Raw genomic sequence first — 13,207 nt, 5'->3', positions numbered from 1 at the left:
TTTAAATGAGATAGAGAATGAGATAAAAAATTTGTTAGAGAGTGTATTTAAAAAAATAAGTAATTAAAAGATAAAAATCACTGTTCATACTCTAAACAGTATAAAAATTTACCTAATTTACTAAAAATACCTATTTTAGTCCCTCATACAGTCAAATTACATTTTATCTATTTAATCCATTCATTTCGCACCTTTTTCCGTTTTTATTTTTACGTACGTCTCACTGAAATAATATAAACTAACCAATTAGATAATAATATAATACAATCAGCAATTCACTTTTCTCTCTATCCATCAAACCCACGGCTAGCAATCACCGGTTCATTACCACCTCTAGCAACCCACCAAAGCCAGCAACCACCTCCCACTAAAACTCAACCCAACCACCAAAAGCAAACCATCATCACCACCACCACCACCACCACTGAAACACAATAGAATTAAAAAAAAAAAAAAAAAACCCACAGCACCAGCCACCACCACCACCGAAAAAACCCAAAAATTTTAACAAAATTTCCATACCCACCGAGCCACAAACAACCACTGAGATACATACCCACTGCCACTGCCAAACTCACTGCTGAATCACCAGCTGAGATCCATACTCAAACCCATTGCCGAGCCACAAACAACCACTGGGATTCCTACCCTTCAGTTCTAAGATGAGAACAAAGACCCAAAAACCATGCAAGACCCAAGATCCATACCCTTCAGTTCTGCCGAGCCACAAACGAGCGATCTAAAACCCAAGCCCCACGCAAGCAATCTTCAAGCAGAAACGAGCAATCTTCAATCGGAAACAAGCAATCTCCAAGACCCACACAAGCGATCTACAGGCGAAAACGAGCAATCTTCGTCGTTGCTGAGATTGGAGAAAGGAGAGTAATTGGAAACATTGGGCAAGAGGCAGAGAAAAGAGAGAGAAAGAGGGTTCAGTAAATATTTTTTTATTAAATAGGAGAGAAAAAATTACTGTTTATAATAAAATATACTCCAATATTTAATTTTAATAACCTGCAACCTCACTGTAGCCAGTTGGTAAAAAAATTTAAGAATAGCAACTCGGATGTTGAATTCTTTTAAGGAATTGAGTTGCAAAATAGTAACTGAGGGGAGTTTACACGCTAGTGCTCTAACCTCTGGCATTGAGCAGCAAATCATTCCTTCACTTCTGATTTCTCAATCATTATCCTAAAACATAATAATATCGTATGTGATTAAACTTCTCTTCACTTAGTAGCTAGCAAAACACTATAAATAAGTGAATATACATACATTAACACTTCACAAATTGATCTCCTAAACTGATGTGTTACTAATCCAAGTTTCAAATCCAACACTTCTGCTCTGATCACAACCGGTATAGCCTCTCTCTTTGTTGAGATCATGTTATTCTCTCAAATTTGCCCTTGACCTCCACTACTGTCTTTTGGTCTTTTCAATTTTCTGACCCTCTTCCAACGTCACAATATACACACATAATCCAAGTTAAAATCATAGGTTACCTGTGAGAGAGAGAGAGAGAGAGATATTATCGATGCCTTTATATTGTTCAGGTCTGGCTAGGAGAGTTCCACATGTCTTAGGAAGTGGAAGAATAATCAACAACCACCTTATTTCCCACCACGTAGGAACTTTGTTCTTCTCACACCACCACAACTCATCAAAACACAATCTTGTTTCTCTATCAAAGTTCAACCAAAGTTGTTTGTGTTGTTCTTCTTCTTCTTCTATAATGGAGGACCAGACAAAGCTGGACAGTACACCCTCAGAATCAGAAAAATATTCCAAAGAAGTGGAAGTTGCTGTAAGAGCTGTGCAAATGGCTTGTGCTCTCTGCCAGAGAGTGCAAGGCAATTTGATTTCCAAAACCAACGGTCAGGTCCAATCCAAGGATGACAATTCTCCTGTCACTGTTGCAGGTAATTCTTCATCTTCTTGCTTTTTCTTAATAATTTTTTCTTAATTGAGTTCTTGTTATTGGTGTTGGTGTTCGTATTCATGTATTATTTTGGTTGCCTTTGGCTGTATCTTTGGTGGGTTTTTTAATTCTACTAAAAAGTTATCCATTTATGCGAGTTGGGTTTAGGATGTATGACACTGTGCTAATCAAATATATGCTAAAGACTTGTTAGGTCTTATTCATGTTGTTCTCTGACATTATAGCGTGAGAATATAATAGAACAGACTAATAGTCACTTGTTTACTTCGATTTGGTTTTAATATGGTAATAATTTTTTTAATGGTTCGGTATCTGGATTCTGGGACATATTATAATGAAACTGAGCTAATCAAAAGTGCAATTTCTGAGCCACCCACATATATTTTCAAATTGAATAGGAATTTCATAAGAATGGGAAAATAAAGTTAATAAATAGGGGTGAAAGCGGAATGCATGAACAAAAGTAGCCCATGGAAGTGGAACATTGCTTGTTGATTAATTGCTAGAAGAAAATAGAAAAATAAGAGACTCTCTGATAAGAGAAAAATATTTTATTAAATACAAGTGTTAAAAAGACCTTTTTCAAGGAAAGTAAGTTAACCATGTAGTGTTGTGCAATAACACAAGCAATTAGAAAAAAAAAAAAAAAAAAATTATGTATTGGATATTTGGATGTTGGAAGCGGGTGGGCCTTCCCACACAAACACACCACTCACAATGGAATAGAATCACTCTTAAAGGAATACAGATTGTTGAGGGAAGAGAAAGAGAACTCTTATTGTACTCTTAACTTACACCATATTAGATTAGGCAACTTCAAAAATTTACTACTGCATACAACAACTCCCTGTTTTACTAACTTTTTTCATAAATAAAATGTAGTTTCATAAACTAAATTAAGTTTAACTCTCAACATTGGAGCCATTAGAATGCTATCGTGCCTGGGCCCTGGGATACGGTTTATGAATAGATCATGAAAGACATCCTAGTTTCTGAGAGCCACAGTTGACTATGAAGCCACATTTTGACTTTTCAGATGATCGTAAATTTCCTTGTCAGTTGTGACTTCTTTAGCAGATGTTTAGAACCGTTTTAGAATTAAAAGGTGGGGGCCAAAAAAAAAAAAAAAAAAAAAATATATATATATATATATATATATATATATATAGTACTAACGTAATTCAAGGTGAGAGGTATGGTCTTTGATCAGCTCTTGCAATGAGTAACAATACAGTAATACTAAAATTTTGACTTACAATTTGCTCATGAGGTTAGGAACTTACAATTAGTACTAATAGAGTAATGCAAAGAGTACCTAATTCTTTTTTTGAATCACCTCTTGCACCTATTACTTTTTTGGGTGAGTACGTTCCAAGGACTTCGTCAATTTTCCGACTATTTTCAATGAAATTTTATTAAACAAGCTGTATTCTTTTTGCATCAAGAATTTGTTTTAGAATTTTTAGCTCTTTATTTATGTAATATGTACCATTATAGCACAATCTTCATGAAAGTGATTCAATCTATCAATAGTCAGATATATATTCTGTTCACTGAATCACTTACAGTTGCATCCAGTTAACTTGTAGAAAGTTTGACAGAATAGTAAACATTAGAATCAGCAAGAAAGAATAATAGATATCCTTATAAAGGTTCTCCTTTATTTTTTTTTTCCTTTCATATATTTCTCTATATTCCTTTTTTCTGCAATTCAGAAAGTTGCCTATATTGATGACACTAAAAGACACTCCTCATAGTGGGTGTCAATAATCTAATAGGTTACAATGAGGCCTCATCTGTTTATCTTCTTCAGCATATATAAGTCTCCTTGCAATGATTTTTTCCCCCTTGGTCTGCTCTCCATGAATGATCAATATTCATGCTGTTTCCTTATTAAACAAACATTTTTTCCCTGGGAAAGAACTCCTTACTGTGGGAAGTGTTTCCTTATACCATAAATATTCTTACTGCAACAACTCTAGAATTTATACAGAATTCTAATTTCCTTTCTTTGTTTATGTTACGTATATTCTTGCTGTTTTAGTAAAGGTATCCCTTTACCTTCCTTTCCAGGGGAAGAATAAGTTCAATTTCCTTGTCATTATTCATCATTTTCTAGCATTCTATTAGTACTTTTAATGCTAGTTGAAAGTAAAATGGTGTTGTAGTTTTATCAATAGTAGGCAAAGTGCTTCAAAATTGCTAAGATGAAGTTTCCCCTTTAAGTACTAGTCTTGAAGTAATTACTTTTTAGTGGTTGGGGCCTCCACTGGTTTCCTAATCTTCTATTGGCACATCTTTATGTCACCATTTATGAATGGGGCTTTAATTTATCAATGCACTGCAGTTTAAACATATAGCCTTGCCGTGAAAAAACTTGCAGTGTAGTATTAGAATCACCATAATATTTTCAGAGTTGGATTATGTAATATTTACCTTTATTGTAAGTTTTAGTCCAGGATTTTGTAAGGCTTAGTTCTCTCTAGCCCTTGGGGTAAAGAGGTTTTCCCCGTGAGGGAATAGGGATTTGTGTGCATTAGGATTATAGGCCACTAATGCTTGTATCTGAGCATTTGTTGTATATTTTCTCTCTCTTTTTGGAATAAATTTTTTTACTTATCCATAAAAAAATAAAAAAATAAAGGAGAAAGAGTCACCAATTGAACCTCAACAAGTACATTTCAGTCCTCAAATAAAGTATTGAAGATGATATTTATTTAAGATTGGCTAATTATGCTAATCACGACATGTACACAGATTGGAGTGTCCAAGCAACAGTCAGCTGGTTGCTATCTGAGTCCTTTGGGAGTAAAAATGTGTCCATAGTTGCTGAAGAAGATATTCAAAAACTCTGCAAGGCTGATGCAGCTGGACTATTAGCAACTGTATCGAACACTGTAAATGAATGTCTAGCTGAAGCACCTCGTTTTGGACTCAAAGGTCCAAATATTTCCCTTGGGACCTCAGAGGTTCTTGAAGCCATAAGCCGTTGCAACTCAACTGGGGGTCCTACTGGAAGATTTTGGACACTTGACCCTGTTGATGGCACATTGGGGTTTGTCCGTGGGGATCAATATGCTGTAGCTCTAGCACTGATAGAGGATGGGCAAGTAGTGCTTGGAGTTCTTGGGTGTCCAAATTATCCAATGAGAAAGGAATGGCTAAGTTATCATCATCGCTACCACAGAATTATTTCTAAGTTGACTCCACCAACATCTGAGTCTTGGGACAAAGGTTGTGTGATTTACGCTAGGAGAGGTAGTGGTAAGGCTTTGATGCAACCACTGCTCCATGTAAATCAGAAGTTAGTCTGGCCAAACTCTGTAAGGCCAGTTCGAGTGTCTTCCATTGATAATCCATCATTGGCAACCTTTTGTGAACCAGTTGAGAAGGCAAATTCAAGCCACTCCTTCACAGCAGGAGTGGCTCACAGCATGGGGCTTAGGTACATATGTTTTTATTATATTCTATTTTCTTTTACCAAATTAATACATTTTTGTCTCGAATCTCAGAGGAAATGATGAATTGAATTAAATGTGACTGACTAATGTTTCCTTTCATTCTTTTTAGAAAATAATTATATCTTAGTTACACAAGCTTGAATTGGAATCTTCTCCAAAAAAAGAAGAAGCTTGAATTGTACAATTAACATACCAATAACATTAAAGATGAATTCTTGGGGTATAATATTTTGGCTGTGGAAAGAACTCACTTGTCATGATATGACTGCAGGAAGCAACCACTAAGAGTATACAGTATGGTCAAATATGCTGCTATAGCCCGTGGAGATGCTGAGATTTTTATGAAGTTTGCAAGGGCAGGCTACAAGGAGAAAATATGGGATCATGCAGCAGGAGTTGTTATCATACAGGAGGCTGGTGGAGTGGTAACTGATGCCAGAGGGCGACCACTTGACTTTTCAAAGGGCATTTACCTAGAAGGTCTTGATCGAGGTATAATTGCATGTGCTGGACCCAAACTACATGACAAGATCATCAGTGCTGTTGATGCTAGCTGGGACTCCTCAAGTCTATAAGGTTCAGCCATTGAACATCAATGTAGAGAACACAAAGATTATTTAGAAATCAATGGGACTCCCCTCCTCTAGACAGGGTCAGGAAATTGCGAATCGTCAATTTTTTTTTTTTGGTGGGGTGTGTGGGGTGAGGTTTGTAATTATAGGTTTGTAGGAGACCCTAGAAATCAGCCTGCCAATAATGACTAGGGCTGGGCATTTGTAAGTTTAAACACTTTCAAGGAAATAAACCATCCTATTTTTATTGCACAGTTTTGGAATGCTGTTTTGTTTTATTTCATTTAAATTTTTTATTCCAATGACTCTTTAAAATAGATTCATGCTTTTTAGAACTATCAAACGAACCAACTTGAGTTCACTATATAGAACATCCAAAAATCTTATGACACTAGTTACTTGTACCTACTAGTCCATTAACTTTTTGCATTTTTGTTTCACGTTTTACCAAAAGCAATAAAGCCCTTATTCCAAAAACAAAACAATCTATTTTTAAAATAAACTAATTTGTATTTTTTGTTTCATATTTAATTATTGAAAACTATAAGATACCAAATGTATTAGTGTTTCTTAAAAAACTAGTACCTGACACATAATATACATACACACTTGCGTGTGTCTCGAATATTGGATGGGCTAGCCCAGTAGATTGTAGATGAAGGATAGTAAAGTGGCAATGCGGAATATACTTCTCAGGAGGCAAAAATAGTTAGAGGTGATTTTTTATTTTTATATTTGAGAAAAAGATACACATACAAAAGAGAGGAAAAAGAGTTCTAACATTAAGGCATATTATAAACTTTACTTAAAAGTCATAGTAACTTTTATGGGAGGATACCAAGGTAAGTTATATTACACACAATGCACTCTCTTAAGTAATGCGCAACAATTATCCTTTTTTTTTTTTTTTTTTTCTTTTTTTTGAGAAACAATCACATACATACAAGGGTTCTAATACAAAGATAAACCTCCCACTCTTCCTGAATGGCATGTTTCCAAGACAAATGTTGGTTAATGGATATAAGCCTGCACCCATCTACACAAACGAACATTCTGATAGCCAATTCATCCCGGGGGAAAAAAGCCAATTGATTGCAGTAAATTGCTACAAGAAAATTTTCAAATTTGGACATGTGAGGTCCCTACTCATGCACCTCCACATTATAAGTAGTTAACCAAAAATGTTACAATTAATAAATCATATGTACAACCTCAACGGCAGCAATCAATTCATTTCTATTTTCTCACTTGCACTTTGTGTTAAAATGTGGATATTTTTAAAATATGAAAATTCTTGCATTAATTGTAGATATGTTTGTAAAATGTGTGCCAAGATAAAAAAAAACTATTTTAATTATTCATATATTTTACGAAATCTAATTTCATTAAATATAAATTTTAGTAAAGTGGCTGGGCCAAACTCTTTGAATAACCAGTTCCCGTTAAATTTATTTCAAGGGGATATTTCGTATATCTATAGAAAGAGATTATAGATTCTATCTAGAGAATATGTGTTCCCTTAACACTACATGTGGTTAGCCGATTACCCAACATATTAAGATTTTGACCGTTATATTAGATCTCACTCATGATATATATCAGAGCAATCTACATTTTATGATCAGATTCACAATCCTCTAAGGATTGAGAATCTATGAAAATAGAAGTCGCGAGATTTATTATTTAGGTAATAGTTGTTAATTGAATAATTAATCTCATAGTAGTCCAGTTCAATATCTCTTACACACTAAAGACACACCAACACATCAACTAAAAGTCTCCGCTTCCATAATCAAGACATACCATCTTAGTTGAAATGTTATAGATTTCGCTGATGAAACACCAAATTTCATCACTAACTCTGAACTAAGTTTTTTGAGTTTTCAAGGAATTTATGATTTATATATTCTGTAATTATATTACATAAATCACATCCAATGTATCTCAAGGATTAGATAATAATATTAAATTAGTTCATATACAAATAGTCTCACATAATTAAACAATTTAATTATTTATAATATGCCAATAAATTAGATTTAGAGAACAAACCCTAACTGTAACTACTTTGATGATAATCATAAAGAATGATCGTGAGAACTACCGCATATGTATTTGGAAGAGATTAAGAAGAGTGTTGCAGTTACATGTGTCTTGTCTAGTATCTAGCAACTAATAGCTTGCTTTACTCCCTCTTTTTCCGTTACTTAAATATCGGGGCAATTGGATGATCCACTTCATTACCAATTCGACCAAAAGTATGGTTGGAAATGTTAAAATGGGTAGAGCATATTAGCAATAATCAAGGACATAGTAAGGATCATGTAAATTTTTTTTTTTTTTTACCCTGTAAATCCTAAAACCTAATCAACCATTATTGTGCGAAGATTATAATGTGTCAGTTACATGGCACATTTAATTTTATAATAATGTACATTTTATCTATTATATAGAGATAAGTTCAAGTTACACATGATATAAGTGTAAGAATTACGCCTTCTTCTAAATCATTGAATTTAAGTAAATCCAACGATAAAACAAAACCCTCATTAATGCTAATATTCTAATTGATCTCATTTATTATCCCTTGTACATTTGATACTTATCTCTAAACCCAAAAAAGTGTATACATCTAACTCTCTGTCTTTCTCTCCACTACACGTTTCTCTCTCTCGGCCATGGCTCTTCCACTTCCATGGCCAAGTCACCGATAGCATCCACCAAAAAAAAAAAAAAAAAAGCCACAACCGCCAGACTTTGTTCAATAACACAACTATTGTCATAGGTATGAATGTATAATGATTATTTTAAAGTGATTTTATTCATTCTCTACCTATCGTTCCAGACTATGTTGTCTCACACGTTTTTTTCCTCTTTAACTTTTCTTAACTAGAACTATTTTATTCTATTGCATCTATATTTGATTGCTGAAGTTAAAAATTTTGGTGGGTGTAGTGGTTTGTTGTCACTATGTCTCTCACTTTGCATTGATGCTTTCAATTTTAGTTTTTCTCGACCTTTTGGAAGATAACATCACCATATGGAAGTAGCAGTACTGACTTGCTCTAATTTTTTGAATAGGCTCTTAAAGTAAGATTTATTGCTTATAACTAATCGTGAAAGTATTAAAAGAAACACTTCATTTCATTTTGCGGGGAAATGCTAGAAGGCTCATTGACAAACGTTTTGATGGGAAAACAAAATGTATTATTAGTGACTAAGAATTTTTGTAGGTTTAAGAGTGATTATGGAGCAGCAAACACTATTGTATTAGTTGTTAGTTGTTACTGCTAAATGTTTTTATGTTAGTTGTACACTTGATCTCCCATTGATTGAATAAAACCACTTTTTCACATATCAACTTTTGTAATTAGAGATGTTTGGATTAGGAGATGCTGTAACTTTGCTACCCATGAAGCTGCTAGTTTTTCTATGACAAAGATGTTTAGATGTCTTTCAATGAGTTTTAAGGAAAAAAAAAAAATGTTTCCATTCTACCTAAAAAAATTTCCATTCATTTCTATCCAAGCTATAAGTCAATATTAGGCTTTTCCAAGCCCCCTCAAATTTTTCCATGCTAGGTGACTCGCGTATGCATCTCTTCAACTCACATTTGAATATTGACTTCTTATAATATATATGGGAAAGTTTCTTTAGAAATTTCTTCTTAATATGCCAAAGACAAAGATGATAACAAAGTTCTTGGGAATACCTTTGCAATAGCTGCACCCATGGCTAAATCTTGATCCATAATAATAGATATTGTTTCTTCCCCCGCATTGCTTGAAGCCAAGTTTCAAACAACCATACAAAAGTTTATTCTGTCTCATCTTGCAACAATGCACAACCAAATAAAATTGATTGACAATGATGGTTTAACCCCATAAAAGGAGCAAATAGCATATCATACTTGTTTGTTTTATAAGTCATGTCAAATGTCACTACATCCCCAAAGTATTGATAAGCCATTCTTGGTTGCGCATCCACCAAAGAAGAAAAAATATTAACAATATGGCCAACATCATTACAATGAATTGCATAAAAGAAATTGGAGTTTTGAGCCTATTGTTTTTTGCAATAATTAAGGACAACTGAGGCATCTCCTATTAGGATATGTGCCCTTTAAATCCTATTGTATGATGCTATGTATGACATTATGTTGTGATTAATAATGTTATTTTATTATTATCTAAAATAATGGTAACATGAATATTTGGAAATTATCATATAGTCCATGAGATGCATAGTATGTGATTTAGTCACAAAAGATATAAATCACAAGGTCTTTGTAAACTCAGAATTTTAGTTTGTAGTCGATGATGAAATTGGGCATTTTATCTGCGAAGACTATAACATATCAACTAAAATAATTTTTCTTGATCTTGGAAGTGGAGACTTCTAGTTGATATGTTTTAAGTCAAGATATATTGAACTAGACCACTGTGAGATTTATTATTCTACTAACGACTGTCAAATGAATAATAAATCTCATGACTTCTATTTACATCAACTCTCAATCCTGATAGAATAATGAACCTGATCATGAAGTGTAGATTGCTTTGATGTATCAGAAGTGAGATCTAAAGTCACGATCAAAACCTCAGTATGTTGGGCAGCTGCATTTAGTGTAGAAGGAACATATATTCTCAAGATAGAATTTATAATCTCTTAACAGAGATATAAAATATTTCCCTGAAATAAGTTTAATAGGTTTGGTTATTCAGAGTGTTAGGCCTAACCACTTTGGTAAGGAATTACTAAAGTATATATTTATGAAATTGGATTTCATAAATATATGATGAATAACTTAAAAGATTAAACTGGTTACTCAAGGATTAAGATGTAGTAATCTTCAGAGTGACAGTTAACATTCATGACTTTGTATTACTATGAATATTTTAATGAAGGGGTTGTATGTATAATAAATTCTTGAGATATAATTTATTAATAAGTCCTAGAGTGAAATTATATTTATATACTGGTATTAAATATAATTAATGGTAATTTTGGGCTTGTCAATAGTTGGCAGAAAGGCTCAAAACCCATTGGAGCAAGTGTCTTATTTGTTTTCTTTTGATTCCACTCCAAGCAACATACAAAAGCCCAATTGGAATGGCCCAAAAGGCTAGACCAATTAGATAATCAGTTATATTTAAGGAGAGAAACATACAGAATTTTATAAGAGAATGAAATGGTGTGTATGTGAGTGTAAGTTACTCTCTTATTCTCCTTTGAACACATACATATAAACTGATTGAGAGACCACACTTCTTGGGCATATGTGGAATTGGAGTGAAGATTACAAGTATTCCCAAGTACTTCTAATCTTTGATTTTTGAATTTCACTGTACCAAGGTACACTCTCTTATTCTTAAATTCTGAAATTTACATAGTACACGTTATCAATTGCGAATGAAGTAGATCCGTTAATTTTCCGCTATGTTTTGTATGCGATACAAACCATGTTTCTCCAGGTATCAGAGCGGTCTTCAATTTCGAAATTGTATAACATGTTTTGTGAGTTTTGGGACTAAAAATAGTAATTTCATAATGTTAGAAGATTCTACAATTAATTTTCTGCATGGTTGTTGAAATTACTGTTTGATAAAAACTGAAATTGATGTTATGATGTTGTTTAAGTTTGATATTAAGTATGTTAAATTAAACTTTAAGGCTATAGCATCAATGAAATTCAGTTTTGATCTCAATATCATTATGTTGTAATCAAGAAACTATGTTTTGTTCAAGTGAAACGTCAAAAAAAGGTTACCAGAAAAATTTGAAAAAATTCAGTTCCACGAGTTTCGATCAATCGAGAATCACCTTCGATTGATCGAATGTTCTTTTTCAATCAATCGAATGGCGATCAAGAATCAATCGTGTCAACTAGAGACTTTGTGATGAATTTCTTCAATTTTTCGACCGATCGAGAATTCCCTTCGATCGATTGAATGTTCCTTTTCGATCGATCGAATAGGAATTGTGAGTCGATTGAGTCATCCAGAAGATTTGAAATGAATTTGTTGAACATTTCGATTGATCGAGAAATACCTTTGATTGATCGAATGAACTGTTTTATGAATTTTCACTAAGTGTTAAAACATAGATAAAGTGCAAGGCTATGTGTGATGAGATTTCACATGTTTTCTAGCTAAAATCCTTTCTTTTAAAATATCTAGTGGGAGAGAGATACAAGGGTTGGATCTCATGACCTCCATTATCGATTAATAGTAGTGTGGGTAAGCACCTCGTCTTGGCGTATATGCCTTGTGATCCCAAAGGAGGGTGTTTACTTCATAGTACTATAAGATTGAACTTATCCGTTTAAAGTAGTGTGAACAAGCACCTCGTCTTGGCATATATGCCTCACGATCCCAAAGGAGGGTGTTTTGTTTCATGGTATCACAAGTTTAAAGGCTATAAGGGAAATGAAATGTGGCTACACATGATTCTAGATAATGGTGTACACTAGACTAAGTGTAATGTTAATCTCCCAAAGGAGCTATGTCATTATTACTTAGAGTCTAAAGTTAATACAACATATTATTAGTGTTTGATAAGAGTTATCATGATAGCACTAATAATGAGAATAGTTCTCAATCAATCATGGTATTTAATGTTCACTCTATGCTAAGGGATATTGAATATGGATTGGGTTGTTGTTGCATATTTTATATTATGGTTTTGTTAAGGTTTCATATTATATGTTTATATGCTAAATTGATAATGTCCAGTTTACTTATTATATTCATGTTTATTGTTTTCAAATTTAATCATGCCATCATTTAGTCCACTTGTTGCTATTCTTAATCAAAATGAACTGATTGCATCCAACTATGTTGACTGGAAAAGAAATTTTGACATTGTTCTTACTACTAAAGAGCACAAGTATGTGCTTAGTCAAGCTTGTCCTAACTTTCCATCATTAGATGCTCCTCTTGAGGAAAAATAGCAATATGATCGTTGGTAGAATTCTAATGAGATGGCCAAGTGCTATATCCTAGCATCTATCTCAAATGTTCTACAACATCAAATGCAGGATGTAGAACTAGTCTCGAACATAATGCTAAGTCTGAAGGAGATGTTTGGTGAGCAAGGTCGTTTTGCTAGGCAAGAAATTATGAGGCAGATTTATAATACCAAAATGGCTGAAGGTACTTCAGTAAGGGAGCATTGTCTTAGGATGATCTCTCATATGAATATACTGGAGGTTTTAGGTGCCGATATTGATG

At 33.6% G+C, this 13,207-nt stretch overlaps 1 protein-coding gene across 1 annotated transcript; it reads left to right on the top strand.

Annotated features, from left to right (window-relative positions):
* The first annotated feature begins 481 nt into the window (after positions 1 to 481).
* On the top strand, positions 482 to 6,229 carry LOC126725899 (PAP-specific phosphatase HAL2-like). Its single transcript, XM_050430910.1, has 3 exons — positions 482 to 1,922; positions 4,700 to 5,387; positions 5,675 to 6,229. The coding sequence occupies exons 1-3, from the start codon at positions 1,538 to 1,540 to the stop codon at positions 5,976 to 5,978; spliced, it is 1,377 nt and encodes a 458-aa protein (XP_050286867.1). The 5' UTR covers positions 482 to 1,537; the 3' UTR covers positions 5,979 to 6,229.
* Positions 6,230 to 13,207: the final 6,978 nt, after the last annotated feature.

This window comes from Quercus robur, chromosome 5, assembly GCF_932294415.1.
Source record: "Quercus robur chromosome 5, dhQueRobu3.1, whole genome shotgun sequence".
NCBI classification, from domain to species: Eukaryota; Viridiplantae; Streptophyta; class Magnoliopsida; order Fagales; family Fagaceae; genus Quercus; species Quercus robur.
The sequence above is the reverse complement of the archived record's forward strand: the minus strand, read 5'-3'. Positions and strand labels throughout refer to the sequence as shown.

Excerpts from the sequence above, each read along its gene's own strand:
- LOC126725899 (XM_050430910.1), top strand. The coding sequence starts at position 1,538 with ATGCCTTTATATTGTTCAGGTCTGGCTAGGAGAGTTCCACATGTCTTA. Across the intron at positions 1,923-4,699 it reads TTCTCCTGTCACTGTTGCAG|ATTGGAGTGTCCAAGCAACA; the intron begins GTAATTCTTCAT and ends ACATGTACACAG. Across the intron at positions 5,388-5,674 it reads GCTCACAGCATGGGGCTTAG|GAAGCAACCACTAAGAGTAT; the intron begins GTACATATGTTT and ends ATATGACTGCAG.